The 19923-nt window shown below is 44.1% G+C and overlaps 2 protein-coding genes and 1 non-coding gene across 3 annotated transcripts; 1 reads left to right on the top strand and 2 right to left on the bottom strand.

Moving 5' to 3' along the window:
- Window positions 1–3514: 3514 nt before the first annotated feature.
- On the bottom strand, window positions 3515–3586 carry TRNAC-GCA. Its single transcript has one exon. It is a non-coding gene; the product is annotated as a tRNA-Cys (tRNA).
- Window positions 3587–4629: 1043 nt separating this feature from the next.
- Window positions 4630–9565, bottom strand: LOC117057952 (dickkopf-related protein 3-like). The gene is made up of 4 exons (XM_033168792.1): window positions 9554–9565; window positions 7976–8153; window positions 6918–7113; window positions 4630–4684 (listed from the first exon to the last, which is right to left on the bottom strand). Exons 1-4 carry the CDS (start codon window positions 9563–9565, stop codon window positions 4630–4632), a joined length of 441 nt encoding a protein of 146 aa, XP_033024683.1.
- A 4663-nt stretch (window positions 9566–14228) lies between these two features.
- On the top strand, window positions 14229–19388 carry LOC117057951 (cytochrome c-like). Its single transcript, XM_033168791.1, is given in 3 exon segments — window positions 14229–14261; window positions 19031–19273; window positions 19275–19388. Coding segments are annotated over 3 exon segments (363 nt in total). The 3' UTR covers window positions 19362–19388.
- The last annotated feature ends 535 nt before the right edge of the window (window positions 19389–19923 follow it).

Here is a 19923-nt window from a genome sequence, read left to right as displayed (position 1 = left end):
AAATGCTACAACTGTCCCCTCCCCAGCTGTACAACCCCCACCCTGAGAAAGAAAGCAATTGCTGTTATACCAAGATTTGGCTTAGGGGGGAAAACTTATACAGTATTGGCTAATGGAACCTGATTTCAGTAGGGGGAACGCTGGCAAACCATGACTTTAAGTTGCTGCAAGACTCATTTGGTTTCGATATGAAAGCTGACTAGAAGCATAAAACATTGAATCGTAGAACTGTAGAGTTGGAAGGGTAACCCGGGGATCATCTAGCCCAACCCCCTGCAGTGCAGAAGTCCTGCCCACGGTAATGTGTGTGTTAAAGTGCCACAGGGAGACATCTGGCAGCTGACATCTCCCTACACTAGAGTAAAGGTAAAAAGGTAAAGGACCCCTGGACAGTTAAGTCCAGTCAAAGGCGACTATGGGGTTGCAGCACTCATCTCTTTTTCAGGCCGAGGGAGCCGGCGTTTGTCCGCAGACAGCTTTCCGGGTCATGTGGCCAGCAGGACTGAACTGCTTCTGGCGCAACAGGACACCGTGACGGAAACCAGAGCGCACGGAAACGCCGTTTACCTTCCTGCCACAGCGCTACCTATTTATCTACTAGCACTGGCATGCTTTCAAACTTCTAGTTTGGCCGGAGCTGGGACAGAGCAACGGGAGCTCATCCCGTCGCGCGGATTCAAGCCGCTGACCTCCTGATCGGCAAGCCCAAGAGGCTCAGTGGTTTAGACCACAGCGCCACATCCAGAGTAGGAGGCCCTGTGAACTGAAAAGCAATACTAAACAAATGAACTATAACAATACACTGTGGTTTACTCTCAGAGAGAGAAGTTCAGAGAGGCCCGAATCGCTTCCTGCTTTTGAGGCCCCCAAGCAGTCATAAAACATTTAAAAAATTGACAAAACACAAAACCAAAAATCTGAATTATTAAAAACAAAAAACCTTCCCCTCCTATTCTTTTTCTGTGCATATGCACTAATTATTAGTCTGATGGGACATGTTTGGCTCAGTCTAACCTTGAGGCACCGTTTTCTTTTTAATATTGGTGGACATTTCAAATGCATTAAAAATGACAAAAGCAGTATCAGTTGACCAAAAAAAAAGTCTCTTACTAAAACGTATCTCTTATTTACTTAAATGTGCAGCTCTAAACGTGAGGGCATGCTTAAAAACATATTGTCTAAATTTGAGGCTCCCTCTGAATTTGAATCCTAGGTAAAATCCTTCCCCCATATATGGCCATGCTCCCATATACGTAGGTGGGTTTAAAATAAAAAATAAAAATAATCTTCCTGGCTATTTTGTACTCTTTGGGACCAAGGCAACAATTGCTGCCTACTTGCTGAATAATATGCCGATGATACAATTATTATTATTATTTTAATCCTGGAATCTGGAAGGTGACCATGCAGAAAACCTTTTTCAAAACCATAAACCTGGTTTGTTTTCTTCATGTTCTTTGTGGAATGAAACAGCTTGTCACTGTTTTGTGGTGGTATGATTCTTACAAGGCAGGAAGTGGGCATTTCCTCTGCTTGGTAACGTGTTAAGCTTCTATTTCCCCCACAGTCCTGTGGAAAATAGAGACCATATATAAAATGCACACTAAGAAAATACAGTGGTACCTTGGGTTACAGACGCTTCAGGTTACAGACTCCGCTAACCCAGAAATAGTACCTCGCGTTAAGAACTTTACCTCAGGATGAGAACAGAAATCGTGCGGCGGCAGCAGGAGGCCCCATTAGCTAAAGTGGTACCTCAGGTTAAGAACAGTTTCAGGTTAAGAACGGACCTCCAGAATGAATTAAGTTCTTAACCTGAGGTACCACTGTAAATACAAACCAACCCTTGGTGTCCCCCCCCCCATAAAATTGAAGTGGGATGCATGGTTCTCCCCCTCCCCATTTTACCCTCACAACAACCCTGTGAGGTAGGTTCAGCCTGGTGACTGGCCCAAGGTCACCCAGTGAGCTTCATGGCTGAGTGAGGATTTGAACCCCGGGCTTCTCACCACACTGAGTCTTTCCCTTCCTGTCTCTTGGAATCAGCCAGACTTGATGGGTCTTACCTATCCTGAGGAATGTGCTCTTTCAGGAATTTTTTTTTTTTTTAAAAAAAACCTGCCTTAAGAATCTTAGCGACATCTCAAGCCTTGGAACCTCAGGCTTCAGGTGTTAATCACTACAAAGCCTCTGAACATGAGCAGAGAGCCATTCTCTCAGCTTAACCCCTCCGCCTAACTTGAAATTTAAAACGCAGTCTAACCCAGGATAAAAGCTGGAGATGCAAAGCCTCAGACAGGGGCCTGAAAATAATGATTATTATCTAAAGATTGATCAGTGCATTTCTTACTGAAAATCCAGTGTGTGTGTGTGTGTGTGTGTGTGTGTAGACCAAACTACAGCTCCTGGTCAAATTGCCCCCAACCCACCCCAGAGCCACGATTTGCAATGGAAGGGTAAAATGGGCTGAATCTGGGCATGCTAATAGGCTAATACCATGGCTAATAGCAATTTGGGGCAGGGGTTTGAAACTGGGCTGCAGAAAGAGTGGGGGTGGGCAGGTGGGTGGGAAAATATCAGATCCCTCTCCCCCAACACCACAACCCGGATCAAAATATCACACACACACACAGCCGCAGCTGCTTTGGGGAAAAACAGGTACTTGGAAAGATCCAGTCACAGATATCACGTGGAAGGTTTAGTTGGTTGGGTGAATTGATTTCATGCTCCCAACACATACATTTTTATTTTTCAAAATGTGCCAGGCAACCATGAAATAACTCTCAACTATTCTTTTTACAATCTGGGAGAACCCAGGAGCTGTGGGCATACTGTTTAAAACACATTTCCCCTCTGCCCCTACAAAAAACAATCGTAGGAACAGTAGTTATTCAGGATGCTGGGAATTGCAGCTCTTCTAGGGGTAAACTACAGGTCCCAGGAGTGTGTGTGTGTGTGTGTGTGTGTGTGTGTGTGTTTGTGTGTGTTTTAAGTGTGCTTTTTGGTTACCTCCCTGCCGCCGCCGTGACCACACTTAGTCCTGTCTCTTCCAATTCTTATCCTTTTAAACTCCTGACCTTTGCCACAGACCGAGTGGTTTTGATATGATTGCTGCCCGGTAAAGTTTTGCAGATGAGTCAGGTTTTAAATCTCACCATAAGGCTCTTGAAGCAGAATCATGATCAGTAAATAGCCCTGGATCTCAAATGCTCTGTCAGAGTTATATCTCAAAAGTCAACAAATCAAGCCTTGCAGGAAATCCTGCATGAGTCAATTAACATTAGAATTTACAGAGCTGAAAAATTAATATTTGCATCTCTTCAGATGACTTTCCACCCTTCCTGTAACCACCTTGAATTTCTCGCACTACACAGATTATGAGATTTAACCAATTGCTATTAAACTGCGTCATGGGAACAACAAACAGCACCCCTTCCCCCCAATAATTAGAAGAAAAAAACGTAGTCTGGAGCAGCGTATTTGTGCTCTTTTGCAGAGACAGAACATGAAAAAGAGGGGGCACCTGGATTTGAACCAGGGACCTCTTGATCTGCAGTCAAATGCTCTACCACTGAGCTATACCCCCAGCTGACCAAAAGGATTGCTTGTACTGTTTTTCTGCTTCACAGTAAACACCCACATTGCTTTTAAAGTACACACAACTGGAATATACTTGGGTGTGTTAAGTGTGTTTGCCTTTCCTGCTGTGACGAACAACCTTATAAAAATGGCTCTCACTGCAAAGGGTAGCTAAGTGCTCACAAGTATTCAGTTCATTCCATTTGCATATCTCACCCTTCATCCTAAGATATTGGAGAACTGACCCCTGGTTTAAAGTACCAACAATCCACAGAAACCTATTTGACAGAATATTCATTAATTATTATTTTTTAAGTGTAACCCAGATGAATTAGATGTATACCTGGTAAAAACCCAAGTGCTAAATAAGTATTTCAAGAATGGAAAATATCCCAGCTCACAATTTAATGGGCTTCCAGGGGAAGGAAGTTCTACAAATCATGGACATGCCATGATTGAGGACAGATCTGCATTTAAAGAGAAGGAGCTGTTGCTGTTGCACCTAATATAGCCCTAAGAATATAATTCTCTAGTCTAGCCCAGGGATGGGGGAGTTGTGACTCTCCACATGTTGCTGGACTCCAACTCCCATCAGCCCAAAGCATGATGGGAGTTGGAGTCCAGCCAGATTGCAGGCAGGGCCAATGTTAATTACCACTGTTAATGATTAAATTAGCATAATGTAAATCAATACACATTAATCCGTCAAACAGTTTTATGGGAAAGGGGGCTATGTCCCTAATACTTTGGAATAACAGATTTCAAGACAACGTACAACCTTATGGTGCTTTCAGTTTATTGTAAATCTGCATATTCATGAACTTCCAAGTACTATTTTCATGTGCAAATTATTCCTTAAATACAAACAAAAATTACAGAGGAGGGAATAATGACTTGGTCCTTGCATTACTTGGCGATAACTCCGATATGTCTATTTACAAATGTCCAATAGAAGGAGGAGGGCAAAAACAGTTTTATGTACAGTGTTATTTACATGGAATAAATACAGCTGTGTCTTTTAAAAGAAAAAATTTCACACTCCTTGGTTGCCTATTGTTTTTGGCATCTCCAGACACTTTTATCCGACCAGTATTCAAATGAGGCCCTGTGGGGGGGGGGGGGAGAGAGAGAGAGAGAGAGAGAGAGAAGAAAAAAAACTTTTATATGAGTGACTACTGTTGAAGCAGATTTTCATGTCACACAGCATTCTTCGTCAGGTAGCAAAAGGAGACAGAGCACATTGACAGACCACATTAATAATAATAATAATAATAATAATAATAATAGTAATAATAATAATAAATTTTTATTTATACCCCGCCCTTCCCCGCCAAACCGGGCTCAATAAAATCACAACAAAAACATAAAACAATTCATTAAAATACAGATTAAAATAAAATTTAAAATTTAATTTATATTGCAGCCTCATTTTTAAGTAGCCCACCAATCACACCAAAAGAATGAAACATCAGGGTTAAACTGAAACCAACCCAAAGGCTAGGTGGAACAGCTCCGTCTTGCAGGCCCTGCAGAAAGATGCCAAATCCCACAGGGCCCTGGTCTCTTGTGATAGACCGTTCCACCAAGTCGGGGCCAGTACTGAGAAGGCCCTGACCCTAGTTGAAGCCAACCTAGCATCCTTGTGGCTTGGGACCTCCAAAAAGTTATTATTTGAGGACCTTAAGGTCCTACCCGGGGCATACCAGGAGAGGCGGTCCCTTAGGTACAAGGGTCCCAAGCCGCATAGGGCTTTAAAGGTCAAAACCAGCACCTTAAACCTGACCCTGTACTCCACCGGGAGCCAGTGCAGCTGGTAAAGCACTGGGTGAATGTGGTCCTGCGGCAAAGACCCCATGAGGAGCCTCGCCGCAGCATTCTGCACCCACTGGAGTTTCTGGGTCAGCTTCAGGGGCAGCCCCGCGTAGAGCGAGTTACAATAATCAAGTCTGGAGGTGACCGTCGCATGGATCACTGTGGACAGATCAGGGCGAGAGAGGTAGGGGGCCAACTGCCTAATACGGCGGAGATGGAAAAATGCCACCTTTGCTATGCCTGTAACCTGCGCCTCCATGGAGTTGGGTGTGGCTCAAATTAAAATAGATTCTGTGATTAAGATGTAGGTTAGTGTGCACCTTAGCCAGGTACAGTGCGTATTACGTATTGTCAATTGAGATAATAATCATAATCATAATCGAGCACACCTACTGATCTAGTGCAGAGAAAGAGAAGTGGATCTGGCCAGCGGGATTTCCCCCTGCCCCACTCACTGCCCATGGGCCAACTTTGATTGACGGATGGGGCTGGCAGCCAATCCACTCCCTGACATTAACAATGACACCAAGTGGCCCATGTTCCTTTTAAACCAAATGGTGCGGAGTGGACAAAGGCAAAGCAGCAACACTTACCGGGCTCTGCGCTTTGCAGGAACAGCTGATCAGCTGACGATGCCAGCACTTGCAAAGCCTGGTGCCTTTGCAAGGGCCGAAAATCAACTCAACTCATCAGCAAGTGCATTTGAAAGGTTTTTTTGAAAGAGCCAGCAATAAATCTGAACAGCAGCGTCACAAAAACCCTGCTTTCTGCGAGGCGCTGCTTGTTTTTTCCTGCCCTACCCCTGACATCATATATGACATCAGGTGCAGGGCAGGGCTTGGCCCCCCCAAAAAAAACTCAGTGTGGGAGATCTGGCAGGCCTGGTTAGGGCCATGAGCCTGAGATTTCCAACATGTCCTTTTCATGATGACTTGTGCTCGCAATGTTTTCAGGTACAGGCAGGTAGCCGTGTTGGTCTGCCATAGTCAAAACAAAACAAAACAAAATAAAAAAAATTCATTCCAGTATCACCTTAGAGACCAACTAAGTTTGTTCGTGGTATGAGCTTTTCACGAAAGCTCATACCAAGAACAAACTTAGTTGGTCTCTAAGGTGCTACTGGAAGGAATTTTTTTATTTTATTTTATAATGTTTTCAGGGCTATATCACGCACACGTTTCCCATTTTCAATGCCATCTACGCCTGCAAAAGTGTCGGGGCAATGTGGCGCTGCTTCGTTTCTATACCCCTTAACTCCCCGCTTGAAACTCCATCACCTTTTTATGCCACAAACGTTTCGGTTAATTTTTTTGTCCCGTTTTTATTGCACTCTACCCACTCGATACAGCGACAGTGTGTGGAGGCGCATTGCAGGGATAAATCAACCATCGACAATGCCCTGTGTTAATGCGTGCGAAAAACACGGTTGCAGAATGCACCCATCTGGGAGGAGCCCTCGTGCCACATTCCGCAAAGCACTTATTTTTGCCCCTCTTCCCCACCTCCCAGTCCACACCAGTACTTACTCTCGGCGAGGGGACACCTTTTTGCACACGAGTCCTTCCAGGCAAGGGCACACCTGGTTCACGCTGAAAGCAATCCCTCCTTCGGGAACGTAGCACCCTTCTTCCAAGAGGAGCCTTTTCTTGCAGACTTTTTCCCCATGCTGGCGGGCACAGCAGGCGTCGGGAGAGCAATCCTTATCGTGGTGGCAGCGGGCACCTCCGAGGGGAAAGGAAGGGAGAGTAAATGAGAACCCAAATCAATGCGTTTGAGGATGGCGATGCTGCAGACCTCGAAACCTAGCACCTTTTGATAAGCCGAGATGCCTTTGAAACCTTTGAAAATCCGGCATGATACTTTGCAAACCTGAGACGCCCTTAATCGTTGACATCCAGCACCTTTTTTTTTTTTTGCAAACCTGAGATGTCTTAGACATCGAGCGCACTTTGCTAATTTCCCTCCCCGAATTAGTTTCAGTTTCAAAATGAAAGTACCTAAAAACATATGCATTTTTTAAAGGGGGATAAATAAATGCTACAGGACGACAACTCCCAGCTTCCCTAACTATTGGCCTTGCTGTCTAGGGTTGATGGGAGATGGGAGTCCAACTTCGGGAGGGGGAGGAATGGACGGACCCACATTAAACCCCCCATTTCCTCCAAAGCCCTCAAGAACAATATAAGCATGCATAAATAATAGTTACAGTCAATGGTAACATCTAACCGAAAATGTATTCACTCCATGGTTTACCCCTCTGCCTCAATTTCCCTTGCTTTTTTCTGTTGCCTCCCTTGTGTTGGATTTTAAATTGTGAGCTCCTTGGGTCAGAAACCTGTCCTTTCGGACTTTGCATAGCAGAGTGCAGATTTCTAGCTCGATGAATTACTGGGTCTTCATTCAGCCTGCTTTGGAAGCCTAGTCCTTCCATCTGAAAGCCCTGCCCCTCCTAATTCCAGAGAGAACAGGCTGCAGTTAGGATGCACAAATGATGACATTTAGGCTCCTTATTTGAAAGGCCTAACCTTTGTTGTGAGATGCAAAAGAAACGCTGCAAAACAGGCCGCCCCCCCCAATGGCTTACCTTCCTGGCCGCCAGGCAGAGTCTCCTGGCATTTGCCAAACATGCAGCTAAGTCCCACAGCACAGTGGGCATCCCGTCGGCAGAATTCGCCTTCTTGCCTGAAGGGCAGGCAGAGCCCAAAGTGGTGGTCGCAGAAGAATCCATGGGGGCAGTTTATTTCGTGGCTGCACACAGCCGCCTGCAGTGCGAATGGAGAAAGATGGGGGTTAGATGCATGATCTGGCTGTGTCAGTTGCCAAGCTTTAAAGAATGGCAGCGGCTGGACAGAACTATCAGTTTGAAGCTTGCTGAAATTTGCACAGAGGCTGGGTCCCTTGGAGAGAGTTTCCAGCTCTTAGGGAGCACCAACTAACACCCACAAAAAATGGCATCCACACTGGACTTTGTAGATGCATGTGGGTAGGGCTGCCATGCGTCCTGGTTTTCCAGGACATGTCCTTGAATTCGTCTCCGAAAATGGCGTCCTGGATTATTTTTCGGAAATCAGGCAAATGTCCTGGAAAACCGGCGGCGGGGGTTAAATCATGCTGAAAATACATTTTGAAAAGCTCCAAAACTCAAGCTTAACCCCCCCCCCAAAAAAAAACCTCAACTGTGTCCTGATTTTCACTTTTGGAGACAAGGCAACCCTATATGGGAAGGTTTGCTTAGCCCTGTTTAGGGAAGTTTTTAGACTGTGATATTTTAAATGTATTTTAATGTTTGGTGGAAGCCGCCCAGAGTGGCTGGGGAGACCCAGCCAGATGGGCGGGGTACAAATAATAAATTATTATTATTATTATTATTATTATTATTATTATTATTATTATTAACATCTGGTCATTTCAGAGAACTAGTCCTCACTCCCCGTTAGGGTAGCTGCTTGTGTTTGCCAAAAAGAGAGAGGACAAAACAGGTAACATATTTGCAAAAAAGAAGAAGCATATGCTCATCTATACAGATGCAAATTTAGAAATAATTGCTATAATTCAAAAAATAATAATAATACAATGCATCTCTTTTTAGTGGGGAAAGCTGTGACCAGGTGGCCTCTGTGTCTACAAATCTCTCACTCCAGAGCAACTAAAACCAGCACCCTACTTATGTGGGTTGAACAAGAGGGTTTCTAGGGCAGAAAGTATGGCTTCCAGGTGGACCTGAACTCAGAACCTTCTTTTTAAAAAAAATTATCAGAGCTCAGCTCAGTGCAATCTAGTCTTCCTCTTAATTCCTGCACGCTCTCTCCCTATGATTCCACCTCTCCTCTTGCACCCCCTCTCCCTTCTAGAAGAATAACGTCTGGCACTGTGAACATGCTCAGAAGCACTCTCTGCTTTATAACTAGGCTGGAAGTGCCTAGGTGAGGGCTGGAGCTGGAAACAGATTTGTGGGAGTTAAGTTGCTGCTAGCACCAACAAAGATTAATGGTGTGGCCCTGCAGATGTTGTTGGATCCCAGCTCCCATCAGCCCCACCCAAAGTGGCCAAATGGTCAGGGACAAAAGGAATTGGAGGCCAGCAACACCCAGAGAGCCACAGGTCAGGTTCCCTACCCCAGGATTAATAGGACAGATTTCCCACTCCACTCACTTGTTCATACCTTCCTCCTCATTGCTAGAAACTAGACAGCCCACATGATGAAAAGGCAAATGTGACCTGTTTTCTAAGGTTGGGGGAAGATGCTTACCGTCAGCTCCTGGCCGGATGATGACCCAGGGTCCCTGCGAGGTGGCACCCCGTTGGCAGCGTGTGGCAAAGAGTGCATCCATGCCCAGATGGAGCCTTGCACCGCAGACAAACGGCAGAGGAGGAAGGCGAAAAGGCAAAGCTGGCTCCTCATCACGACCACGATGGATGACCAATGGCTCTGGCTGAAGGACAGTTGGCAAAGGAGATGGGTCCAGGGAGGATGCCTGGGAAAGTTTATATAGCCAGGCCTATCTCGGCTCCTGCTGCTTAAGCTGTTTGCCAATCTAATGGGGAGGAGGAGGCAATCAGGTTTTAGGGGCTTAGCCTAATGATTACGAGTGCCTGTCAGCCCACCCCCCAGGAGAGCAAACGAATAACCCCAGAAATCTGGCTCCACGGTGGCACAGCAATGCTCTCCTGTCTCCATTTTTGTAGACAACATTATTTTGGGGTGGGCGGTAGTAGGTCACTGTTATGAAACCATGAACAGAGAGCGTTCATATCATTTACCCTTTTATAGGACAATACTAATGCTTGCTCAGTAGTCATAATGGTGTATGATACCTCTTATTTGGGTCCCAATTCCCAGTCAAAACTGATTTGCAAAGGGGCTTCCCATTTAAAATCCAGTTGATAGTTAGACAGCACCCAGGGCAGCTTACAGACAGGATAAAACCAAAATTAATATAGTAAGTTTTTTTCCTGGTTGGCTGTAGGGTTAAGAAGGGGGGAAAGATTCATTCTCTCCCTCTCTCCCCCCCAACTTCTCATCATAGGAGGCAAAGTCATTTTTGCTCCCACAATAAAATATTTGAGAAGGGCGGGCTCCCCCCACAAGTTGATAGGAAATGCTCTCCAAATGGTGTGTATGTGCACCATGTGTTGTGATTAATTATGTGGGGCAGAGCTTACCTGATAGGCCCCCCCCCATATTTTACACAAGTTGGGACCCCTGTTCACAATGCATATGGCAACAGTGTCTCCCAGCAAATGACATGTAGAAAGGAATCTATGCATTGAAAACAGATATGTTATATGTATCTTAGTTATTCATGAAAATCTTTTAATATAAAAAAGTTGGGGGGGAAGGGAAATATTTATTAATCAAATGCACAGGGGAACTACCATATTTAATGTTCATTTGTAGCGTTTTGCCAGCCAAATCCTGGGAAATGCAGTCTACCACTCACAGAACTCCATTGTCCAGCACTCTTAACAAACTATCTATCTATCTATCTATCTATCTATCTATCTATCTATCTATCTATCTATATATAACCCACCCATCTGGCTGGGCCTCCCCCAGACACTCTGGGCGGATTCCAACAGAATACCAAAATACAATAATCTATTAAACTTTAAAAGCTTCCCTAAACAGGGCTGCCTTCAGATGTCTTCTAAAAGTCTGGTAGTTGTTTTTCTCTTTGACATCTGGTGGGAGAGCGTTCCACAGGGCGGGTGCCACTACCGAGAAGGCCCTCTGCCTGGTTCCCTGTAACTTGGCTTCTCGCAGCAAGGGAACCGCCAGAAGGCCCTAGGCACTGGACCTCAGTGTCCTGGCAGAACGATGGGGGTGGAGACGCTCCTTCAGGTATACTGGACTGAGGCCATTTAGGGCTTTAAAGGTCACCACCAACACTTTGAATTGTGCTCGGAAACTACAGTCCCAGGATCCTTTGGGGCACATGCTTTAAATGTATGATATCTGTACATAGAATCCCATAATTGTTAGAGCTGGAAGGGAGAACAAGAGTCATCGAGTCCAACCCTCCACAGTGCAGGAATCTTTTTGCCCAATGTGGGAATCAAACCCAAGACCCAGAGATTAGGAGTCTTGTGTGCTATACCGACAGAGCCATCTGTCACGTGTGGCGGATGTTACAATGTGCCAAGGGTCACTAGCTTAAGGAAAAAGGTATAAACACATTCAATGAGGCTTATGAGCAACAATATCTAGTAATGGCACGCCATTTACCTATCTTGGAATATCCTCAGGCATCAAATGATGTGGAGAATCATCAGGGTTCGACTACTGCTGCCGTCAAAGCCTGCTTCTGAGCTTTCCAGCAGCACCCAAGTGCTCTACTGTGACCGATCTTTGGCGTGATTCCCGCCCCCAGCAATTCTTACATGTTCTTAACATGTGTGCGCATGTGTTTGGAGCATTTATACCCACCAGCCAATGTAGGCCGCTCAGTTTAAATGGATTTGGTGCCTTTGGGCAACATGCACGCTTGCCTCCGCACCCCACACCCCACCCCTGACAAAAGGTGTTGGGAAAATAACACTGGAAACTGTAGGATAACAGCAACGTTGGTTAGATGCCGGCATATAACCCTCACGCAAACTGAATTAATGCTCCGTAAAGAGCAATGGTGTATAACATCCAGGCAGATAAGTTGGGATGGATGCTCAGCTGGAAATGCTAGAGGCTGAATATCATACTGGGCTGTATTCAACTAATTTTTGGTGGGCAGAGAACAGTCAATTCAATAAAATAATAATAATAATAATAATAATAATAATAATAATAATAATAATAATAATAATATACCCCGCCCATCTGGCTAGGTTTCCCCAGCCACTCTGGGCGGCTCCCAACAGAATATTAAAAACACGATAAAACATCAAACATTAAAAACTTCCCTAAACAGGGCTGCCTTCAGATGTCTATTTGAGTTGTTCAGTTGTTTATTTCCTTGGCATCTGATGGGAGGGTGTTGCACGGGGCGGGTGCCACTACCAAGAAGGCTCTCTGCCTGGTTCCCTGTAACCTCACTTCTCACAGGGAGGGAACCACCAGAAGGCCCTCGGCGCTGGACCTCAGTGTCCGGGCTGAATGATGGGAGTGGAGATGCTCCTTCAGGTATACTAGACTGAGGCTGTTTAGCGCTTTCATGGTCAACGCCAACACTTGGAATTGTGCGCGGAAACATACTGGGAGCCAATGTAGGTCTTTCAGGACCGGTGTTATATGGTCTCGGCGGCCACTCCCAATCACCAGTCTAGCTGCTGCATTCTGGATTAGTTGTAGTTTTCGGGTCACCTTCAAAGGTAGCCCCACATAGAGCGCATTGCAGTAGTCCAATGTCAAGTGTTTAACAGACGTAAGTGCCTAAGAAGTCCATGTAAGTTAGTCCTTTCTCTCCAGTCGCCGTCCCCCTCCCACCATTTTCTACGCTAGCTGCAAAGAGAATAGAGCTTCTTTCTCCTTGACTAGCACAGAAGCAAAGGCAGTCTTACAGAGGCACAATGAAACACTCTATACCCCCTCTAGCCTTTCACTTGATAAAAAAAAATATGGTTGGTTGGTTAGCTGGTTGGTCTTAGCTAGGCTGCCGAGAGGCTCAACCCTAGCTTGCATTTTCCATTCTGGTTAGTTAAATGCAGTCCACTGTATGTAATGCCTATTCTTCATCACTAAACTTTGAATCCCCAACCCGCAAAAAGTGGAATACATCCCAGGATGATGTTCAGTCCCTAACACCAACAATTAAAAAGGATTCCTGGTTTCAGGATTCAAGGGGGTTGACCCTCATCCATAACTGCTGGAAATAAACTTCTGGTCTAAGCAAGTAAGGACAGGCGATATGGTTCATAGTTTTTCTTTGTGTAGAGCAGTGTAAAGTACATCTGGCCACGGCATAGCTTTCAGGGGTGGGGGTGGGGGGACAGGAAGGGTATTTTCCTCACTTGCAAAGCTGTGTACATCTCAGGAACCCTTCTGCTGAATTAGGTGATATCTTGAGGGGTGTCCAAACACATAGAAAACAAATGGACCAACCATTATAATGATTACCTTTTTGGCTGACCAATTTCCTGAGATCACTGCCAAGGTAGCTGGTTTTTTTTGTGCTGCAGCAATGCCTTGTCAGCGCAGGATCTCGTCTTAATTTTAGAATTATTAACACCTGACCTTGCTTTTTCTTGAAGCCATTTTAATATAATTGTTTTATATAGTGGTACCTCGGGTTAAGAACTTAATTCGTTCCAGAGGTCCGTTCTTAACCTGAAACTGTTCTTAACCTGAGGTACCACTTTAGCTAATGGGGCCTCCCGCTGCCGCCGCGTGATTTCTGTTCTCATCCTGAGGTAAAGTTCTTAACCTGAGGTACTATGTATATAAAAACAGCATATCCGTGCGCTCTGGCTTCCGTCACGGTGTCCCGTTGCGCCGGAAGCAGTTTAGTCATGCTGGCCACATGACCCCGGAAAGCTGTCTGCGGACAAACGCCGGCTCCCTTGGCCTGCAAAGTGAGATGAGCGCTGCAACCCCATAGTCGAAGTAAGCCAAACTTACTATTTATGTGAGGAAACACAAGGCCCAACCGCTTTAGCCAATTCCCCACATGAACTGGCACATCATATCCACACCATACTTTTAAAACATTCTTACTCCTTTTCAGCAGTCGTGGAGAATCCCAGGAACTGAACTTTGATAAGTAGAGTTGGAAATGGTAGCTCTGTGAAGCCAGCGCCCTCAGAAAATTACAGTTCCTACAATTCATTGGGGGTGAGGGGGGAGCCATGACTGTTATAGTGGCATAAGAGTGCTTTAAATCTATGCTATGGATGCGCCAGACAGAATGTCACAGGATCCTTTGCAGCACACAGGGAACGTGAGGCAGACAAGCGGAGATGCCAAGCACCCAGCAAATGCAAGAAATGTTTTAAAATGTTGCACAGGCAGGCCCTCCTCATGTGAACAGGAGCCCATCATTTCAGGAAACGAGTTGTGTAACAAAGAAGGAGACACTTTTAAGCTGCGCTACTCATAATAAACATTATCTGCTAGGGGCCCTTCAGCAATTGTTCTAGAGTCTAGAAGTTTCAAGGTTTTTTCCCCCAGGATACCCAAGACAAGTATGTATGCAAGCTGTCAAGTCACAAAGAACACTTCATCGGTCAAATGCATCCCTCATTGCCTGCTTTTACCATACTAGTCATGTTATCAACCAAGTCGTCCCCTTATTGGCTTATCCTACTGATTCCTCCTGTGATCTTCATATGCTGCCATCTTGCTGCAGTAAATGACATGTTGCCGTCTGTAATGCCTTATTGTTTTTGTATATAATTTTTATTAAGTTTTCTGTTTTACAATTTAAAATACTCAATTGACACGCTTAAGATATCAATGACTTCCCTTATCCTCTTTCCATGGTTCATTTCACATATCATAAATCCCTGCACATTTTACAAAAACTATACCATTCAGTATTCCATTACTGCATCCATCAAAACTTGTTTACACTGTTGAATTTATCTTAATGCTGCCAGCGTTTTCAGCTGTACACAAATGATTTCCCATATATTCAATAAACGTTTTCCAATCTGCTTTAAATGTATGTACTTCTTGTTCTCTTATTCTATATGTTAAGTCTGCGAGTTGTGCATATTCTATCAACTTAAGTTGCCATTCTTCTTTGGTTGGGACCTCACTCGTTTTCCAGTTTTGGACTAACAAAACACGGGCCGCAGTTGTATCATACATAAATAACCTTTTTTGAAACCTGGGAATTTCAGTCTGAATTATCCCCAACAGAAAGGACTCTGGTTTTGGGGGGAAAGTACATTTAAACATTGTTTTCAGTTCATTATGGATCATTTCCCGATAATCTTTTACCCTTTAACAAATCCACCTCATATGAAAGAACGTTCCCTCCACCTCTTTGCATCTCCAGGACTTATAAGTGCTGTAATGCCTTATTGTTAATTCAGCTATGCCAGGTATCCATCAGTGGCTGTTTTTATGGGGTATGTGTGTGTTGTTGTTGTGTGTATGTTTATCTAAAATGATCTCCACACACATCTCATCACCACCCTCATCTCATCTCCTCCCAGTGATGGTTTTAGCACTTTTCTTAATGGGGTTGCAAATGACATGTTTACTTTCCTGCTATCTTTAGCACCTTCTTCCCTGGACAGATTGGCCCAGCAGGGAAGGGAATTAGAAATTATTTGGATAAACACCAGCTTCCAGAGGCTTTGGGGGGTACTCCTGAGTGGATTCCTCGGTGACCTCTTGCTTGTTTCCACCAAGATTTTTTGAGAAACTAAAAGCTAAGTTCTGCAGGATCAGGCCAGAGGTCCATTCTAACCAGCATCCAATGGCCAACCAAATACTTGTGGGACATCTGCAAGCAAGACATGAGTGCAAAAGCATTTTTCCACACGTGTAATTCTGATACTCAGCGTTAATCAGTGCGCAGGCCTGCACTCAAATTCTCAGATACATTAACCAACAGAAAGCCAGAGAAAATCTCAGGATGTACACACAAAGTTACAAAAGCAATATATTTATTTATTTGCTCAGTGAAAGCAGAGCTTCTGTAAGTGGCTTGTTCAGCTTTCCGGGAGGCAGTTTTGGTGTTAAGCCCCATGTTTTCCTCAGCGGAAAAATCAACCGGCGTTAGACCTGCAGACTCTACCGATTAATGAGGTGCAATTAATTTAGATGAGCGTTTGCAAGTGCGCACCTCAACATAAAAACAGGAGTTCGTTATTGCAGTAAGTCTGGGTTCAATACCTCGAGGAATGGCTTAATGTATTGCCTTCATTAAAAAGCAGTTACAACAACCAGTTTTGTGCGCTAGGCCATAATAGCTCAGTTGGTACAGCATGAGACTCTTAATCTCTTAGGGTTGTGGGTTCAAGCCCCACACTGGACAAAAAGATTCCTGCATTGCAGGGGGTTGGTCTAGATGACACTCATGGTCCCTTCCAACGCTATGATTCAGCTGGTCGGGCTGCACTTCCTCACTCTACTCTCCAAGGATCGTGTGTGTGTGTGTGTGTGTGTGTAATATTTATTAAGTTTTCTCTTTTACAATTTAAAACATTCATTGAACAACCTTAAAACGTCAGTGACTTCCCTTCTTCTCTTTCCATGGTTCAATTTGCACATCATAAATCCCTGCATATTTTACATAAACTAAACCATTCAGTATTCCACTAATATATCCACCAAAACTTGTTTACACTGTTGAATTTATCTTAACGCTGCCAACATTTTCAAGTGTACACAATTCAATATATTCAATAAACATTTTCCAGTCTTCTTTAAACGTATGTTCTTCTTGTTTTCTTATTCTTGATGTTAGGTCCACAAGCTGCACATAATTCCATGAGTTGCCATTCTTCTTTAGTTGGGACCTCACTCGTTTTCCATTTTGGGGCTAACAAAACACGGGCTGCAGTGGTGGCATACATAAATAGCCTTTTTTGACACCTGGGAATTTTCATCTGAATTATCCCCAACAAAAAGGACTCTGGGGTGGTTTTTTGTTTGTTTGTTTGTTTTTAAAAGTACGTTTAAACATTTGTTTCAATGCATTATAAATCATTTCCCAATACTCTTACCCTTTTACAAATCCACCACATATGAAATAACATAGCCTCAACCTCATTGGATCCAAGGATCATCTTTAAAATGCCATCCTAACATTTCTTGTAAGGAAATCTACTACTACTACTACTACTAATAATAATAATAATTGTATCCCGCCCATCTGACTGGGTTGCCCCAGCTACTCTCGGAGGCTTCCAACATATATAAAAACATAATCAAACATTCAACTTTAAAAAGCTTCCCTATACAGGGCTGCCCCCAGATGTTTTCCACAGGTGATATACAGGTAGTTACTCATCTCCTTGGCATCTAATAGAAGGGTGCTCCAACAGGGTGAGTGCCTCTGCTTGGTGTCATGTAGTTTCACTTCTCACAGGCCCTTGGTGCTGGACCTCAATGTCTGGGCTGAACAATGGGGCTGTAGACGTTCTAAATTACTACAACCACAACTGTTATGGACCACATCTAGAAAAATGCTCAAGGTGGATCAGGGCCGGATTTAGGTTTGATGAGGCCCTAAGCTACTGAAGGTAATGGGGCCCTTTATATGTCCAGCTATATTTTGTCAACAACAAATTGTTGCTGTTTTTTGTGTGTTGAATATATACTAATTTATGGACCTAATAGGTATCTCAAGCCTTTTGCACGTAACAAAATATGTGCCTCATAGGAGCTTATACAACACAAAACTCTGTTGCTGTATGTATGTATGTTTTATTTTATTTGTTTTTTATTTTATATTTTGGAAATGTAAATCCAGTTTTTTCCCCCTTAAATTTTTTTGGGGGCCCCCCCAAGAGAGTGGGGCCCTAAGCTATAGCTTGTTTAGTTTATACGTAAATCCAGCACTGAGATGGATGAATTGCAAGGGTCCAGGGAGGGCTTTTTCAGGAGAGGATGAGCTGCATCAAGGCTCGTTCAACACACCCTGGGGGCACTCAGTCAGCATCTTTCTCGCCCACCCCCAGACCCAGGCTTTCGCCAAGACAGAAGGAAGCTGGTTGCACCACTGCAAGAGTGCTGCCCACATCATCAGGGCACAGAACTGGAAATACAGGAGGGAGCTGCACTGGACATCTTGGCTGGACTTTCGAAAATTGCTGCACCTAAGGCCCTACAGAACCGAGCAATTTTATCCTCAAACTGCTCCTGATACACTACCAAGTCGTGCTCCAGAGTCAGAGGCAGTGTGATTGGTTTGGTCGCATATTTCGCGTGGAGCCTCAGGGGCTAAAACTATTATTGAGTTATCTGAAGGTATCTGAAGAAGTAAGTGTGCGTGCACACGAAAGCTCATACCAAGAACAAACTCAGTTGGTCTCTAAGGTGCTACTGGAAGGATTTTTTAATTTTGTTTTGACTATGGCAGACCAACACGGCTACCTACCTGTAATTGAGTTATCTAGTTATTATTTACACTGGATCAGGTTGTTACTATTAATGTTTGATGTTTTATTATTTTTATAAGTATTGGAAGCTGCCCAGAGTGGCTGGGGCAACCCAGCCAGATGGGAGCGGTATGTATGTATGTATGTATGTATGTATAAACAAGCAAGAATAATAATAATTTAGAATGCAGCACGAGAGGTTGGGGGCGGGGCGCACCGGATTTTGGAACTGCACAGTGCGCTGCTGAAATTTGAGGACCTAAGGTCTGCCACTGCTGGAGTGGTATCGTAGCGCATTAAATATCTGGCGTGAAGATGGCCCTTCAGTGATATTCAGGAAGGGAAGGAAGACAGAACAGCAGGAAGGAAGCATCTTTAAACCTGCAGCAGCAGAAGCAGAAGCAAAGAGCAGAGAAAACAGCTGGCCACCTATTTGCCAGCAGCTGCTGCTCCAGTCCAACTGAAAAGGACTCACAGAAACATAGTAGCAGGAGAAGTCAAAGCCTAAATATATAAGCTTCTCCCTTCAGTCCTGTCCTGTGCTCTACAGACCTCCCCAACTTGGTGCCCTCCAGCCGGAATGGGAGTTTCCCCCCAAAACATCTGCTTGGTGCAGGCTGTGTGCTGCTGCTGATTTTCTTTCCTTGCAAAGGCACACAAACAAGGAGACGTTGAGAAGGGCAAGGAGATCTTTGTTCAGAAGTGTTCACAGTGCCACACAGTTGATAAGGGAGGCAAACACAAGACTGGCCCTAATCTGCATGGTCTTTTTCACCAAAAGACTGGTCAAGCTGAAGGTTTCTCTTACACAGAAGCCAACAAAAGCAAAGGTATAACCTGGGGAGAAGAAACACTGATGGTTTACCTGGAAAACCCCAAGAAGTATATTCCAGGCAGGAACTAAGACAATATTTGCTGGCATTAAGAAGAAAGGGGAGAGGGTGGATTTAATAGCATACTTTAAGGAGTCCACTTCTAACTAATGGCTTCTGCTGCCTTATTTATTTCACCATACAGATAGAAACAACTCTCTGATGAGATGGGTTTTTTTAAAAAAAACTTTCTATTTTTACATGCATTATATCGTAACAACTTCAAAAATCCTTCTCGTCAGCCAGAGAACTTTGATCATGGATGGTTCTTAACATATGTACTTTTTCTTGTATTATAATTTATAGAATTGTGCAATCAGGCTTCAATGAGTACAGTCAGGGTGACTGTAGTGTTTCCTGATTATGTAATTAAAAAACAAAACAAAACAAAACAAAAAAACTCCCGCCCGGAAACCTGTGTCCCCACTGTGGAAGGACATGTGGATCCAGAATCGGCCTCCACAGTCACTTACGGACACACCTTATTCATGGAAGATAATCTTAATCGGCTACGAGTGATCGCCAAAGAAGAAGAAGATTCAATAATCCATAACAACACAACAATAATACAACAGTACACCATAAGAATTAACTCTCAAAATATCAGAAAATTATAATTTGGACAGAAATTGATGCTCTTTCAACCATTACAGTAACTCCACCACGAAAAAGC

The sequence above is a fragment of the Lacerta agilis genome, chromosome 14, assembly GCF_009819535.1.
Source record: "Lacerta agilis isolate rLacAgi1 chromosome 14, rLacAgi1.pri, whole genome shotgun sequence".
NCBI classification, from domain to species: Eukaryota; Metazoa; Chordata; class Lepidosauria; order Squamata; family Lacertidae; genus Lacerta; species Lacerta agilis.
This window is presented reverse-complemented; position numbering and strand designations above follow the sequence as displayed.

Coding starts and splice junctions, on each gene's coding strand:
- LOC117057952 (XM_033168792.1), bottom strand. Junction 7,114..7,975: donor TCTGCCTGGCGGCCAGGAAG/GTAAGCCATTGG, acceptor TTCCCCTCGGAG/GTGCCCGCTGCCACCACGAT. Junction 4,685..6,917: donor AAGGTGTCCCCTCGCCGAGA/GTAAGTACTGGT, acceptor CCCCCCCCACAG/GGCCTCATTTGAATACTGGT.